This window comes from Typopeltis vanoorti, chromosome 22 (assembly GCF_054136105.1).
Source record: "Typopeltis vanoorti isolate ZY-2024b chromosome 22, IOZ_Tvanoo_1.0, whole genome shotgun sequence".
NCBI lineage: Eukaryota > Metazoa > Arthropoda > Arachnida > Uropygi > Thelyphonidae > Typopeltis > Typopeltis vanoorti.
This window is the reverse complement of record NC_143570.1, coordinates 55690759-55709183: the sequence shown is the minus strand read 5'-3', so window position 1 is coordinate 55709183 and position 18425 is coordinate 55690759. Positions and strand designations below refer to the sequence as shown.

General features: G+C 36.5%; 1 protein-coding gene across 5 annotated transcripts in view; it reads left to right on the top strand.

Moving 5' to 3' along the window:
* baz (par-3 family cell polarity regulator) overlaps positions 1-18425 on the top strand; it is a 503422-nt gene that overhangs the window by 118545 nt on the left and 366452 nt on the right. Inside the window, exon 1 of one of the 5 annotated variants that reach the window (XM_090412008.1) lies at positions 5359-5447. The exons of the other annotated variants lie outside the window; for them this stretch is intronic. Coding sequence (XP_090268134.1) covers positions 5367-5447 — 81 coding nt within the window. The 5' untranslated portion in view covers positions 5359-5366. Of the gene's footprint in view, positions 1-5358; positions 5448-18425 lie in introns of those variants that run through there. 5 annotated transcript variants of the gene reach the window in all.

Here is an 18425-nt window from a genome sequence, read left to right as displayed (position 1 = left end):
TTCTTGCTGTCTTTAATTTATGGTATAGGGATGTTGATCAGTTTACCTGATATCTGTAGACCGTGTTATGAATGCAAATAGGATCATGCGCTGTACTGCTTTACCTGTATCATTCCAGATTGGTTAGCTGAACACCACCCCCAATTTCCAGGTGTCACTAGCTGTTTTCCCATGGCAGCCGGATTTCCATCTCATAGAACATATCTGAGATTGTTTTGATGGAGAAATCCAGTGTTTGAATCCACCCAGAACACTCGCGCTTCTACAGGAAGCAATCCTGACGACATGGTACAGCATACCTCCTGCAACGTTTAAGAAGTCTTATAGAATTCATCATGACACCCCGAGTAGCTGCAGTTCAGGAAGCTGGGACGTATCTAGGAGGAGTAAGGGAAGGACAAACTGTGATACGTGCTCCGTTTGATGAAGTGACAAAAACGAAACAGTGCTAGTTATATGTCGAAAGTGAACAAAACCTGAAATAAAAGTGGGTAAAAGGACAATGATAATTACGTCCTATTTTAAGATTTACTTGATGGCTGTTCTTACGGTTTAATTGCGCGACTTCGCTCAATTAAACTGAAAAACAAGCACACACAAAAAAAATAGTTTTCAGTTTATTTTATGATAGAACTTAAATTTGGCTTCCATCAACCGATGTTAGTTATTTGTATTAATATGAGAAAATATGTTAAAATGATTTTTCCCGTATGATAAAGCGTACATAACATTTTAGAAATTTTTGAAGCAGAGATATCGTCTAAAGGTTTGTTTTATTGGCTAATAAGATATAATCTTCGTAAATATTTTGGAGGTTTTTTTTAACAGAATTATATAAATGAAACATTCTCGCAGTCACTTTAAAAAAAAAATAAATAAATAAAGGAAGTGAAGTGCTACAGCGAAACTTGTTTTTAGTGTATGAGTTAGTCATAATAACTTTTTTTTTTTTTTGAAAAAAAAATAAGCTTAATGATTTTTAACAGTAAACCAATGACATAAACCGGTTTTAAGAAATTCAAAAGGTTATAACATGGTGATTTTCAAGCATTTCGGGTGCTCACTATATACCGCCGTACCCCCCCCCCCCTTTATCCGCGGGGGATACGTTCCAAGACACACTGCTGAAACCGCGGATAGCACCGAACCCTATATATATATATATATATATATATATATATACTGTTATTTTCTATACATGCATACCTATGATAAAGTTTAATTTATAAATTAGGCAGAGTAAGAGATTAACAACAATAACTATGAGGGTTATTTGAAGAGTTTGGTAAATTTCCAATAGACGACGACACAATTCGTTCATGCATACCATTGTCGGCACGTATCATCTTTTTCATGACCCCTGGCAAAATTTTAGCCACGTGCGACGCGTAGTTTTCTTTTGGCAAACATTTAAAATGACCGTGTTCGCATGTTTCATAAAAATGGAGAAAAGCGAGTTTCGTGCAGTGATAAAACACTTTTATTTGAAGAAATGGACGGCCGCGAAGATCAAAGCCGAGTTAGATGCAGTTCATGTGGACTCTGCACCAGCATATTTATTTTTGGATAAATGAGTTTAAACGTGGTCGTAAGTCCATCGAAGATGAAGCGCACTCCGGACGTCCGACTGAGATCACTACGAAGGAAATGATTGACAAAATCCATGGTATCATTATTATGGAAGACCGCCGAGTGAGATTGCTGAGATTGTCGGTATCTCAACTGAACGGCTGTATAATATCCTGCATGAAAAAGCTGTGCGCGCGATTGTTGATTGTCGATCAAAAACGCATGCGAAAAGACATTTCAACGCAGTGTTTGGCGATGTTTAATCGCAATTCGCAAGAGTTTTTGCGTCGATTCGTGACTGTAGACGAAACTTGGATACACCACTACACACCTGAGTCCAAGCAGCAGTGGACAGTGCCCGGGTAAGACAATAACAGGAGTCTATTATGCGTCATTGTTGGACCGTTTAAAGGAAGAACGGAAGAAAAAGGCCGAGCTTGGCGTACAAAAAAGTGCTTTTTCATCGAGACAATGCACCGTCCCACACATCGGCCTTCGCAATAGCAAAATTGCACGAATTGAGATTCTAATTGATTCCACATCCACCGTATTCTCCGGACTTGGCCCCGTGTGACTTCTTGTTCCCGAACTTAAAAATTTGGCTCAGTGAGGAAAAAATTTTCTTCGAATGAGGATGTCATCAAGGCTGTCAATGACTATTTTGCACAATTTGACAAATCCTACTTTTTAGATGGGATGAAAAAATTGGAAACAAACTCGCTTGACCAAATGTGTAGACCTTGATGGAGACTATGTTGAGAAATAAAGGTGATTTTTTCCCAAAAATGTGTTTAACTTGTTTTTTTTTACCAAACTTTTCAAACAACCCTCGTAATAATAAAATAGAACAGTTATAACACCATAATGTAATAAAAGTTATCTGAATGTGAATGGAATCTTAGCAACGTTAGCATACGTTTATTATTATTATGATTTATTTATTATTTTAAGTCAAGAACTTTCACCTTTTTCACTTAAAAGGAAGCACTTTATGGCTTCTCTTTGGCTTATCCGAATTTCCAGCATCACTACTCTTACGCTTTGGGGATATTATTAAGTAGAATAAGGGTTACTTGAACACGAGCGCTGCGATACCGCGGCTGTCGATCTGATAACCGAGAACTGCTCAGAACGGCACGTAGTTTAAAACTTATGAATTGTCTATTACTAAAAGAAAGAGCCATACGGCTTCATTTTGGTGATGTAAAATTAAATAGGCAAAGTGGATATTAGATCCAACATTATTTTAAAGCCGAATGTGTGTAGAAACTAGGAAAGTTTCGTAAGTTGCCCTGAGAGCTTACGAGAATACAATCCTCGGCATCCCCGAGTTGCCTAAGCTACTTAAGTCAAGTGGTGCAAGATAAGGCATTTCGGGGATGCCGAGGATTGTATTCTCGTAAGCTCTCAGGTCAACTTATGAAACTTTCATAGTTTCTACAAACATTCGGCTTTGAATGTTTGTAGAAATGTTTGAAATAATGTTGGATCTAATATGTACTTTGCCTATGTAATTATAAATTGTTTATTTCCGGAATTTCCATTTACTATTTTCGTACCGGTGTTGACCGCGGATAAGGAGGAACTACGGTATACAGTACTGACAGAGCTAACAAAACATAAAACTGAGAAGGGAGAAGTACAAAACATTTTTTAGTTAAATTTTCGAAACTTTATGTGGCGGAATTGATCTCTGCGTCCCCTGGATTTTTGTAAACCAGATCCCTTCTAGCAACAAGTAGGGATCTACAAACTATTAGGATGGTAGTCAATCTTTTAATTGGACAGTGTATTTATTCTCCTACGTCCATCATATTTTTTTTTCTTAGAGAAATTACATTTCCTTCAGCCGTTTAAGAGTTGTGCGATGTGTTGATATCGAGACTTTGGGAAATCGGAAATGTCGATTAATGCTTCAAGTAACGAAAGTACATGCTATACATTTTAACATAGTAGGTGAGCTCGCAGATTTTAAGAACAAAAGGCAAGAAGGTGAGTGAGGTTAGTCCACAGAAGCTATAGATATCCAGAGATGAAAATCCCGTGCACCAGGGAAGACGCCCGTGTGCGATTTTTTTTTTTTTTTAATTGCTCAGTGGTTCATCTTGTCAGTGGCACAATAAAAAGTGCATTTGCTCCCCCTGTAAACTGCATTTATTATTGTCCGATTTAACAAATTAAAATTGTCTGGCACATTTTTTTTTTCTCAGTCTAAAAAACTCACCAAAATCAGCTCATTCGTCGAGTTTAAGCTGACTTACAGCCACACAAAGCTAAGGTGATTGTGCTTAATACGAAAAAAAAAAAAAAACGTATTTCCAAAATATATTAAAAACGTAAAGTATATATATAAAGAGCAAAAAAGAACTTTAGCCAAGCCACGGTACTAATGTACTATATGTTTACAATCTTTCATGGGTGGAAGGCACATAAAATGAGATGAACGGAAACTAACTAATAATTTAAAACGAATTTCTTATTCATTTTGAAGAATTCATTCTCTGCGGGTTTTTTTTTTATTATTATTATTAAAAAATACTTAATTCATGATTTGTTTACGTAGGTTGTTCGCAGCTCCGCAGTACATATTTGTTCATTAAGCTTGTACTTGTATTTGTAGTCTTGTTGGCAGTAAAGAAGTAAAATCATTGCAGACGTCGAGCTTTATTTTCGTTATTCAGTTATATATTGAGATTTCAAATGTGATAGTTATCTGTACTTGGGTGTGTATTAGTCTTAACTCGAACTATCGTGTTTATTTTCTTAGATATATTCGGTGTATATATATATATATATGTGTGTGTGTGTGTGTATAAGTATTTCTCCCCTCTAGAATTTCGATATGACAAAGTAGAGAACATAAATCTGTTCATATTGACGCTTCTCTGCTCTTGCTCGAGGCGTCTTTCTTGTCTTGTGCTGCCCTCTCTATGTAAATATGCGCAAAATGTTGACGTTGCAACTTAGCACTTCGTTATGTATGTGTGTAGAGGAAATACGGCTGACTTGCTTGCTAGACAAAATCTGAGTTAGGTTGTATAAACTGCTCGCTCTCCTCTTACTAATATGCATCTCTCTTTATCACAGGAATATCCCTTGTTTCCACGTGCGGAACTACGTCATAGTTACAAAGTTCGTGGGCACGTGCCATTCTCAATCACCTGTTAGCCCACATGGTGGTGGTGCCTAGAGCTGGGAAGCAGGGTGGGTCGTAGTCGTCTTTTCCGTCGGCACACTTAAATGATTTTGTTTCGGCATTTCAGCCTTACCGCAAAATGGATGACCTGTTCCTTGTCTCGTGAACTTTCACCTTACACTACCTGTCTCTAAATGTAACCAAGCGGAACGTGCGTGACGATCGTGCTAGCCAGTAGCTGTCTAATTAGGATCGATTCAGCGGAACTTGTGCCCTCTCCTTCACCACTGCAGTGCTTTGGAAGGAGGCTCCAAGTTAGGCTCCAACTCCACGAGACTGGAAAAGTGCAAACCAGAATTAGTGATAATTTATTTTAGTTGCATTTAATTGGGAAACACCGTAGTGGTTATCGGGATTTCTCTGCTCATGTGTACCGTGATGAATATGCGTGTTCATGTTGGTAAACACATCGACCTGATAGCTGGTTACACGGCGAAAAAGCTGCAGATGTTTTCTGGCACGAACGATCATAACGAATTTTAAAGTTTTGATTCTTTCTTGAGGTCCACTGTTCATGTGAGGCGATGACCTGTAATTATATTGCACTGTATTTATCGTCACTCGTGTCACCTGTTCACAATCTTTAGAGTCATCAAATGACATGGCCGATCGGATCGGACGGTTGCTGGGGCGGGCGCAAAAGTATGACATCTATAAAGCCCGCCAGAAGTTTATTGTGCAGGTAGGTGGAGTTATTGTGATTAGCAGTACTAATATGGCCGTCTTGCTTTTATCAGTTGGTACATTAGTATTACTTATCTGTTTCAGTTGAATCACATTTAATAGTTTCGATTTTCTGCATTTCGCAAAATTGTATTGTAATCTTACCTTTAGTCAGCCAATTTAAAGTGGCAGATTAAATAATTGATAATTGCTATACAATAATATGAAATAATTACCAATTTGCCTGATGATTATTGAAGAAATAACGTGACCTATAACTCATTGCTTGAACGTGTAGTTCCTAAATAATGTAATATCATCAATTAAAAATAATGATTAATTACGTGAGCTTGTTGCAAGCAAACTTAACTTGCTTGAAGAAGGAAAATATAAACAGGTGACAAATCAAATAAAATCAAACTAAAAATTAATCTATGACATTAGTGAACACAGATATTGTGAAATAGTCCCTTCTGAAAAACGAACTAGTGGTACGTTTTTTTTATCAGCCAAAAATCAGTCTATTACCCGAAGTATTTTTCATACCATCTCCCTGGCTGCTCCTTTCCTTCAAACAAAAGCATCAAATTATAAGGGCTTTTTAGGTTTGGTCAATTTTTATTATTATTAAAAATTTATACTTAGGCAAAATTTTTGTTAAACTATAAGGTTTCAATATATCAACTGTAAATATTTTTTCCATCGTTTTAAATTAAAGCTGTACAAAATTGTTTAATTAGATGAAAAAACAAAACGAAAATTGATAGTTGAATTGTAAATATCTGTTCGAAAACAACTATATAAATTATTAGTGTAGCATATTTCATTGAATACATATAACATTTACTAGATGTGCAACTCTCTGAAATATTTCGTTTTGTGTATGTGTGAGACAAGATTTAATTTTTGCAATACTTATTTACAGCTTTTTTTTTTTTCTTTTTCTGATATTAAGTAACACTTCTGAGCAGGTGAGAGATCTATGTTCAGAGAAATTATGATGAGTAGTTTTTTGAACCATATCAAACCATGACAGCAAGCTTTGTTCAGAGATCTTGGGTCTTATTTTTACTCTTCCTGTATAATAATAAATATATTCATATAAAAATTGTAATTTATAAAATTAAATAATACAAGGTGTGTGTGTGCGTGCATGCATCCAGTCTGAATGAATTCGAGAGAAGGTATGACATTGGTGTAAGTAATCTATGACTCCCCTTCTTGACTCTGTAAGTCTCGGGTAATGATATGCAATTTTAATGTGGGATCCCTTCTGTAAAAATTAAATCTGTGTTATGTTTAATACATCAGTTCATCTTCCTTGGACCACATACGTTTAATACATCAGTTCATCTTCCTTGGACCACATACGTTTAATACATCAGTTCATCTTCCTTGGACCACATACCTGGTACTTTGCAAGCTGCTTCAGGTTTGGAAAACAAAGAGGGTGGTGATCTTGCACTGGGTGATAAAAATCATCTAATGCCTGAAGTGCGATACCATATAAATTTTGATTTTCAGATAGACAGCATGGTAAGCCACACTTGGATTTACATGTTGGATGAATCAGATATGGCTCTTGCATTATTCTATTCTGATTTTAACCGATGGTTTGTCACATTGAACAGAAGCCAGAACTACTTTGTTTAGTAGACATGAGAAAGGAAGGAGTTTATTTTTGGGTAGTGGTTTATTTAGCCAATAAGAAAGGTGCAAAGTTAATTTATTCCAGGATCTAGAAAGCTTTGTACGATCTCTGAAACCATATCCAGCAGTGTAATATATAAATGATCATAAAAGGATAACTTTAATGAATGCAGAAAATGGAAGTTTATAGCAGCAGAAATAATAGCCAGATTACTGACTGATCATTTTTTCCCAGGTATATCATCAAAGTGGAGATATATAGTATTATTAGAAGAGATGAGTGAATGACTTGAAATGCTGAGGATATTACAAAGTCTCAGTAAGCACATATGGGTAGGATATGACTAACAAATATTAAGGGGGCATGCGAGAAAATGAACCAGATTGAAAAATTAGTATGTTCAAATAACCTTTGGTATAATATGTTATGTTAGGCTTGGGAGCACTGGACATTCTCGAGGAAATGGAAGCAGTAATTGCATAGAGAAGGGATAATTGCATTACAGAATGCAAGGATTCAGAAATACGGTAGCAAATTACAAATCATTCTGTAGCTCTTGCGTTGATGCTTAAGTTTTCGAAAAGTTGGTTGTTAAGAGAGACAATTCAGAAATGAGTGACAGCATGCTTCATTAAAAAGGGAAAGGTCTTGTCTTAGTAACTTATATAATTTTTCATAATAATATAAAATTTGAGTTGGAACGGGAAACACAAATTAGAGCAAATGGTGATGGATATTAAGCTGATGGTATGGATTTGAGGATGACCCGATGAACAGGCATCAGGATAGTGAATGATTTAGCAGAGACTTGTAGAATGCTGGTGAACATTGCCATGATTGGACCACCACTGTTTATTTTGTATTAACATGCCAATTAAACAATGATATTGGGGCTAGTATGCTGAAGAATATCCTGTTCTCTGCTAATGATGCCAAGTTGGGAAAGCAGTAGTAAATGAAACTGATAATCAATATTCTCAATAAGTAATTCTTTTCTTTGAGGAATATGGAATCGAACAAATTACAGTACTTTTATTATTCTCAAAAGCTAGGTAGTGTCTATTATAGATGAATGAGAGCAAGTGGTGCAGGCAGAGCTGTCCATAAAGCAGTAGCAATTTTTTTCAAAAGTAATGATGCCTTCATAGCATAATTGGAAAATGATGGAACATTGTACCACTTTGATGAGAAAAATTTGAAATCGATTCTCATTGTGATAAGAGGAATCTTTGTAAAAGGGCTTTTTCAATTGAAAGTGAGTTAGCATCTCCTAGGGAGATAGGTTTCCTCTCTCATACAGGTATATATTTGCTTAAGTACACACAAAATTCAGTTAGTGGATAGTAGATAGTGACATGGTGTGTGCAAATGGATGATTGAGTAGTATAGAATAGGCCACCCTCTTGTAATGTGTCCTTAGAGGCATCACATAATAATGTGCCGAGTGTTAATGAATATCCATGTGATTCAGAAGTTTTCTTTCTTGTATTAATGTTACTGAAATAGCAGAGTATCTGTGAGCACTCAGAACTTGGAAACCACTCACCAGTGGAGGAACTTGTTATTTCTGCATCCCAAACATAAATCTCTTAACTGTGCAATGGCATTGTTAAACTTCTTGGCTAGCTATATGATGTATCATCATATATCTAGCCATAATTAGTGTCACATATACAGCCTGGTGATTCATCACCTGCAGAAAATGGAATGGAATGAATATTTGTCAGTTAAATTTAATTTTGAATATTTTCTAACACCTTCCATAGAGTACAAGTGCTCGGTTAAAATAATTTTCGCAGGCTTGTTTTGGTAGTATAAATTTATAACTTTCAAAATGACTAAATTGCAGTTTAATATAAAGTGTCACTTGAAGTAACTGAATTTGATATTAATTCACAGGCTCTGTGCCTTAACAGTATATCCCATAGCAGCTGAATTTTAACTGACAGGAGTATGAAAATTCCATCATAATTTTAAGTATCTTCTAGAACAGGGGTTCTCAACCTTTTCCAGTGGCATACCACTATGTTTAATTCAAGATATTAGATGTACCAGTAAGCAAATCTGTTTTCGTACTACCCGGCAGTGGCTCACATACCACCAGTGGTACGCGTACCATAGGTTGAGAATCCCTGTTCTAGAGCAATGCTTTTAATTGCTTTCTAATGTATTCAAGTGCTGCATACAATCACTTATTATTAAAATACCAAATAATTACAACTCAGGATTCATCTAATTTTTGTACTATACTACTACCACTGATTCATTTTAATCCCGTGTCCCTTAGTTGTATAGTTTGTGTGCAACCTAGATGTCCCAAATTATATCCATTTACCATTTTAGTCCATGATAACAAAAACACATCATCGAATGTAGTGGAGTCATTGCTGCACGTATTTTATTGTTTTTATTTGGCTAACCTTTAGAAGTAAATGAAGAATCATTCACTAAGTTAAATGGGTTGCTAAATATTGGCTTGCTTTGCAGTCATGTGAACTCGAACATGTTTCATAACAGCATGACTTTGCATATTACAGAGCTTCACTTCTCTCAGCTAAAAGCATGCAACTACAGGTATGATGCTATAATGGAGTGATAACTGTACATACAATTAAATTAAATTTTATTACCACTATTAAACTTTTTACTGTGAATATGTTAATTGTACGCGTATGATGGGGATAATAACCTAGACATCAGATGCTGTGGAGTAGAAAAAGGTCAGGCTCATGAATTCTATTTTCAGTAGTTATATGCTAATACATGGTCACAGCATAATGACAGTAGTACAAATCAGGGGGCCCATTGCAAGCATAAAAAAAGTGCATTCTTCTTCTTGACACACACATTACTTACTAGTGATGTGACATCTCAATGCCACAGATGCTGAACATTATTGATAATCAAATGTTTCCCTCCATAATTGCAGTTTAACTGGCTATTAACTAAATTCACTCGGTATGTCAGAAGGCCCCAGAAAGGCATTTTCAGGAATGTACTATTAGGAGAAAAAATGACTTCACCATACTTTGGTTGCATGTTTATCTCAATACATTGAGCATTTGCAGGTTGAGGTGGAAGAACCATTCATAGCAGGGATTCTTGTTGCAGTTTAATCTGAGGTACCTATTTGATGTAGTCAAGTTTTTGTGTGCCACCATCCCCGGAGGCCATATCCTAAAAAGTTGAACTCATTCTCAATATTCCAATGTCTAATTTTCATAAGTTGTGCATCCCTTGCTGTTTTCAGATATGGTGAGAACAATTTAGTGAGTTTCATTTCTACCAAAACACAATTTTGTTTTATTGTTTTATAAGAAATATTTGTCACTTCACTGTTCCCTTGCCGTTTGGTAATACTCGAATCCAGTTTAGATTGGATTTCTTTCCTTGGGCTGACTTTTTACACCTTTAGCTTCTCCTAGCACAAGCACATTGCATCCATGCTTCCCCTCTCCCCATCCTCCAAAATACTTAGTGTCTGTTTCCATTCAAGATGCTCCTAACACTACAATTCCCACATTTCCTAACCTTAGAGATACTGTTCTGACATTTGGGGCTATGCTAGAAAAATTCCTCCCTCAAAATATTTGATGCTGTTCAGAACAGGACATGTTTAGTTTACATTCACCCTTATCTCTCTTCCTTTTTTACACAGACTACTCACTTTCTTATAAATGTTCTGTATCTTCCTCATTTTTTTTCCACAGGTAATTCCTTCAGTTTTCTCTAAGCATGCGAAAACACAAGCAGCTGCTGGTTAACATATACACAGTTCAGCTTCATGTCTACGGAACAAACTTTTCACATACCCATGTTCTTTGGAATAGCATTTCTTGTTGTTTTCCCCTCCAGACTACTTTTGCCTCCAGCTGATTAAGAAACACTCAAACAGATTTCTTCTTTTTCCTTAACCACTTTGCCCCCACCCCCCACAATACTGTTGTTATAGACTTTGCAAATCTCTTTGTGTGTGTGTGTGGGGGGGTTAATATATGATATATTTCTGAGTGCAAAAGGATCTAAAAAACTGATGTTGACACTATTTTTTTCCACCTCAGTTCAGAATGTCCCTGCCGGATTTAAAAGTTTAAACCCCTCTGCAAGTGTTTCCCAACAGCTGGTCTGCATATTTATTGGGGTTGGGGGCATATGTAATATCTATATAATTTTCATGATCCATCCACAGAGTCAACTGAGCTGGGAAACTGTTCAACAAAGGTTATACTTTGATTGGGAACATTGTAATATTTATAACTGATACCAGGACAGTTAAATTAGACCAAGCAATAAATAATGCAGGACATAAATATATATATTATATAATAATATTATTATAATTATTAATATTAATCTAATAATGTATAATATATTATTATAGTTACTGACTAGAGGAATTTTTTTAGTATTCTTTCTAGATAGATCTCAATTTGTTGATCTTTGCACAGACAATTGGGGTTAACCCTACAACTCAAGAAAATTGATTGTTGCTATTTTTGAAAATAATATAAAGTGGAAGGGACCCTGAAATGAAAACAGTTGTCTGCTGTAATCTTCTCTCTGGATGCCTGTGAAACAATTGAGATCAGTTATCATGATGGCTACAAGTGGAAATTGGCTGCTTATTGATCTTCAAAACTTAGTCCTAAAACAGCCCATGCATTTTCCCTTTTGGGGAATAAAAAGAATTAGATTTTTCCATCTATAAAAAGTTGAGGTAAAAAACATTTTCTGGATAATTTTCATCACATTGGAGACAGAGAGAGATTGATATTTGTATTTGGAGGTTGCTGTGGGTCTGATATGCTGCAACCAGCTGGATCTAACACATAGCTCTCCGAATGTGAAATAGTTGCTTAATGCCATTTATTTAGAGGGACTACTAAAAAGGTTTAGTTGTGAGCTATATTTGTATTATCTGGATCTAATCAAATGCAGTATCATTCCTATCAGTATAGAAACAGCATACAAAATCATCTTTAATTTTTATGTATTTTTATGATAATTCACAATCCACACACGTGCAATGCTATAGAGGTCTATAGCATATTACATATGTATATTAGTATGTAGAGTGTGCATGGTCACATTGGATTAGGTCTTTAAAGATTTTATGGAATAATCACACTTGGTGTAAAATGAGAGGGGGGGGGGGTGGGAAGAGTGAAAGAGATTTTACACAGCCACAGCAGATACATATTCAAATAGGGACCTGGGTATATTTTAGTTATGTACAGCTCAAAAAACATTCTCTCTCTCTCTCTCTCTCTCTCTGTCTGGAGAGTACCAGAAAGAGAGAGAAATTGCATTTTTTTTTCTTTTCTTTTTAAGAAGAAAAAAAATGTGATTTAAATATGAGTTGAAGATAACTTTTTATGTCATGAATGGTTATTGTGCAATGTGTCAGGTAATATCACTTCTCCATACTGTGCTGGTCGTGGTTACACTAGTAAGACTTCCTTGCAATTTGGCTACAGCTTAAATGTGCACTTGCACTCCATAGTAGCAAGCACTTTATGTGGGTTTCTAGTGGAATTATATGTACTGTATTGACCTCTGTAGAACAGGTTGGTTTTGCTTTTGGAGCGGTGTTAATTGCGTGCGGTATATTCTTCAAGGATGTCCTTTTTGAATGCAATAAAATACACTAGCTGTGTGTGTGTGTGCACGCGCGCGTCTGTTACATCCTTGAACATTTTATTTATAACGAAATCAAAGGAATTAGCCTTGTTTTACTTCCTCAACATATTATAGTAATTGTCTGATATCATTCAAGTATACTCTTGATCGTCCCTGTGGAAATGAAACACTTGGCCGAGCGTGCCATGTAAAACATTACGAATGCAGATTTTACATAGTACAGTCAGTATAATACTATTCAGCTCCATCCCCTTATATCCCCGCTAATAGCATTAATTCTTTTCTAATGTTGCAGTACATAAAATGCATTGCTCTTTAAAAATTGTCTACAGTGTAGAATGGGTTTTTCTGTAATCCAGCGTTTTACATAATGGATGATCTCATTGCCCATTGTTAATGTGTTGATTCGAGACTTCAAGTGCCTTGAAAAAGTTAAATGTTGGTTTCTAGACGTACAGTAGCCATACGAGGGTGGTCTGAAAAGTTCTCGGCCTCGACCATAGTTGGCAACGCTATCGGCAAGATTTTTTTCTCCCTAAGTTGGTACATCTGTCATAAGCATTCATGTGAAATTGCAATGAATTCTATCAAGTAGTTTTTTATACTGCTTTCTGAAGCAAAAGTGTTGTCTGTATCCCTTGAAATGGATAAAATCGAGTATCGTGCGGTTATAAAATTCTTTGTAAAAGAAGGTTTAAAGCCAAAAGAAATTCATTCGAAGTTCATAAAAGTTTATGGGCACTCTTCTCCTTCGGTTTCGACAATTAAGAAATAGGCTGCCGAGTTGAAGGACGTCCAAAAAGTGTAACAACACCAGAAATCATTTATCAAGTGCACGATGTGATATTGGATGACCGGCGAGTCCAATTGCGTGAAATTGTTGAGACCATAGGCATTTCAAAAGAGCGTGTAGGATATATTTTGCATGAAGAATTGCAAATGAAAAAGCTTTACGCAAGATGTGTGCCGCGCTTGCTCACAGCAGATCAAAAACGCACTCGCATGAAAATCTCTGAACAGTGTTTGGAGCGTTTTAACAAGAATAAAACTGATTTTGTGCGTCGATTTATTACTATGGATGAGACTTGGATTCACCATTACACAGCAGTTAAAACGGTGGACAGAAGCCGGTTGTTCAGCGCCAAAGAAGACAAAGTCGGTTCCATCAGCAGAAAGGTCATGGCATCGGCATTTTGGAGTAAAAAAATAACCGGGGAATATTATTCCGATGTTTTGACCAGACTAGAAGAAAAAAATTCGTGAGAAAAGACCCAGTTTGCAGAAGAAAAAAAATCATCTTTCATCAGGACAATGCACCTGTCCACAAAGGTGCTTTGTCAATGGGAAAATTAAGGGGTCTGCACTGCACCGAACTTTTCGAAAATAGAAGAAACTAGTGGCCACATGTTGTATCTTTTTGTTGTTGAAAGCGGCAACCTTGATTAGTGTTGTGTCAACTGTTTACGACATTTGTTTCATTAGAAGCCGAGTTATAGGGCCAAGAGTGACTGTGTTTTGACGAACGGTCGGAAAATGAGTTTCAAACAGAGATCTGCGATTGACTTTTGTGTTAAACTTGGTAAAGTTTTATCGAAATGCTTCAAAACGCATACGGTGATGAATGCCTATCCCGGACTCAAGTTTACAAGTGGTTTAAGCGATTTCAAAGTGGTCGTGAGACGCTTGAGGACGATGAAAAGCCGGGCCATCCAGAAACTGGACTGAGCGAAGTTAACATCCAAAAGTGCGTGATTTCATCAAAGAAAACCCGAAATCGTCCTTGAGATTGATTGAAGATGAATTGGGGATTCCAAAATCAACTGTGCATATTTTGACCGAGAGTTTGGGCCTTCTTAAATTGAATTCGCGATTTGTTCTTCACAAGTTGATCGACGACCAAAAAAATGTATCGAACTGAACACATGCAAGGACCTCATTAAAACTGCTGGTAAGGACTCAAACTTCATTGAAAAGATCGTTTCTGATGAAGAAACGTGAAGTTTTGAGTGTGATCCCGAAACAGAGTGCTGAGTGGATACCACCAGAAGAGGGGCATCGGGAAAAAAAAAGTCGTTTGGAGAAGTCAAAAGTAAAGACAATGCGGATTTGTTTCTACGATTCCAAGGGTATTATCCACATAGAATTTGTTCCGCCTGGCCAAACGGTCAATGGCGAGTTTTATCTCGAAGTTTTGAAGCGATTGATAGCGAGAATTCGTCGCGTACGGCATGAATATCGTGATACAGGCAGCTGGTGACTTTTGCATGATAATGCACCATCTCATCGTTCGAACATTGTGAGACAGTTTTTGAGCAAAAACCATGTTTATGTGTTGGATCATTCGCCGTATTCACCTGATTTAGTATCCCGTGACTTCTTTCTCTTCCCCCGATTTCATTTGCCGATGAAAAGAAAGCGATACGCCACCATTGAAAAACGTTCAAGCGGCAATTAACCATGACCTTCAACAATATCCCAAAAACCGATATAAAAAACTCATTTAACGAATTAATTGACCGTGCCAAACGCTGTATCGAAGCTGAGAGAGAGAGTATATTGATTGAAATAAATGATTTGAATAATTATAATTGGCCTGTGTTTTATTTTCTATCAAAAGTTCGGTTTCTTGTTGGACAGAGGGTGTATGAATTGTTGGGACAAACACCCTATCCCTATATTTGGCTCTCCCTCTGTTTTTCTTCGAATCAAGAGGTGATTGCAGCTGTAGAGGGGTATTTTGCAGATCTTACTGAGAACCACTACAGGGACGGGATAATGGCGCTGGACCATTGCTGGAATAAATATATTAGTCTTAAGGGAGATTGTTGAAAAATAAAAATAATTTTGAAATTATAAATTCGTTTTTTCATTGTTAGGCCGAGAACTTTTCAGACCATCCTCATACAACCATTCGTGGGCGAGATTCACATAAATGATATTGAGATTTAGTTGTTTATATATACTTTTTAATATATATTTCGATTATATTTATTTTAAAATAGTATTCGAAGGTTCTTAAAGAAATCTTATAAACAAGATGTCACCCAACTTCGAAAACACCAGTTGAAGCACTAATGTTATTAAGCCGCGTATTAAGAAGTGAAATCAGATATAGCTGCTTGCGATTACTAATTATACATTATATACGTATTATTTGGGTGAAGTAAACCATAGTATTTATAGTGTGATAAGTCTATGCTTAATTACATTTCAGTCCTGTGGAGGAATTGTACGATTGTAAAATTTTGTAGGGAGAACGACATTGAAAAGAGAGGAGCGAAATTATTAAATAAATTCATCACGGTCCCAAAGGGGGGAAAAAAAAGACATTCGTAGTTTATGGAAATGTCGAGTAAACCCTACGTAGTAGACGACCATTCTCAGAACTGGTTGGCCAAGCGGATAGCGACACCACTTTCTAATCTACAAACCATGGGTTCGAATCCTATTCATAGTAATTTGCGAACGTCTTAAGGTTGAAGATAATTCTCATAGCCCTGTTTGCGATTACCATCCTGTTTATACGAGGTTCGAAGTGGCTTGAAGCACCATGCCTGTTCTCTAGAGTAGGATAATCTCCAGTTATGCCATTCTAGAGCACTAATTCAGCTAACTTTACAACCTTTGGCGCATGCCATTGTCATTAAAAGTCTCTGTTGCAATAAATGGCCACCTTCGTCACAGTGGAAGAGTTTGAAGTGGGGAAAAGTAATGATTGAATTCCAGAACACGTTTTTTGGTATGATTTTCTTTGAGAATATAATGGACATTCTGGGGAAGTACTAGTGATACTCCCTCTCAGAATACAGTTCTGCAGCCATACCAGTAGGTAGTATTTCAGATCAGACCAAATGGTAACACATTAAAAAGTTGCTGGTCTCACCTAGAAAGCTACCTTGTTCCTCCCCCCACCTTTTTTTTTTCAAAATCTGATATTGATTAAAACTCACACTTCTCATAAAATAACTAATGAATATATTCAAAAAAAAAAAAAAACAACTATATTTTTCAGCAGCGTACATGGCCTAAATCATAACTATCATCTCAACTCTTGAAAAGCTCCATTTCTCTTTCCTGACTTAAACCCAACTGACATCTTCCTCCGATGTTTCGTCTACGAGGAGAAATCTTTATGTGCGTTCTGATTTCGCATATCAGATGCTGACAAACATTGAATTACTTTTATTTTTAAATTTAATCTTCTGTGACTAAGATATGTGTACATCATTCAGTACAATTTATGGAATCGTATGAAATTCACGCTTCTGTTACTGTGCTTCTTTGATATTTTTCTTTCCTCAAACCTACACTTCCTGTTGAACAACATTCCCAGCACCGAGGTCGTTCTCCTTGAAGATTTTGACGTACAGAACAGACTGGCGTAACACACTCCAATTTTCCCACATTCATCAGGAAGAGATGCCAGTGCATTTACCCTCCTCAACAATGTTTCGCAAATGATACGATAACGTGATCAGAATTATTGCTTTGCTAACATCACTGATCGTTTCCTCATTAATAATAACTGTTCCGTCTATATTATATTTCAACTTTACCGCTTCCTCTACAGCTCACTTCTGCTACAGTCATTCGTAGAACGGCAAGAAGATATATGATGACTCTTCTAGCCGTTCTACATCCTAAAATAGGATGCAGGTAATTTCCAAGCTATAAGTCATCATCATGCGTATCAACGGTTTAGGCCTAGCGTGGCCTGTTCCGTCTTAGAAGTCATCGTTGAATCGTTTAAGAGGACCCTGGTTTTTCTTTTTCCTAATATGCTTGTAAAATCTTCTACATCCTATTTTAGGATACAGAAGATAACCAGCATCCTATTTTAGGATGTAGGTTATGAAATATCTTGTGAAGAGGAATTATTTCAACATTCTATTGTTTGTTAAAGGGGGAAAAAAAGAGTAGCTGAGTGTATTGCATCAAAACTATACATGTGATTTGAGTTCTATGTGAGAAGATCAATAACGGATAAGAAGTGGAATCCGGGCAAAAGAACAGAGCCTTGGGACTCATTTACGTCGGTGGGGAAATTTGAAGAGATCAAACAGCGGACTTATCTGCAAAGGGAAAACTATAGGATGGTAGTTTGATAAATAGGCCTTTGCTTTTGCCACTAATTATATGCCCTTGTCAAGATCACAACTAAAAGAGAGAGAGAACAAAGCCATCTTTGCTCTCTCCCTCGATGGTTTTCTACAGCGTCTTGGAAAAACATCTGATCAGCCTTGCCCAATAGGATTCTGCTGCTATATTGACGACCAATGAAAATCACTACATCCAAATACTATTTGGCTCCTTCTGCCAGAGAGAGAGAGAGAGATCAGAAAACTCTTGATCAACCTAATTATGAACACATTTCCTGACTGATTGAACTGTGTACTGCCTTATATCCTTTTTTACACTTTGCTATTTTACAAGCATATATCTTATAGCCTGAAAATGAGTATGTAATCATTTCATCTTAAAAATGGGAGAAATCTGTTCCATCCATCTACCACTCTGCTGTTTTCATCCCAGTTCCCTCTGAATAATGGAAAAATCCTCGAATCAATGAGTGATATTCTTGCAACATGAGACCGATTTTTTTTTGTCTCGTCGTTCATTACCAATATGAATTTTACCACACTTCCCGACCTTAAGTCACAAATGCTGCGGAATGACATAAATCTGGTTGCTATCAAAAGATCTCTT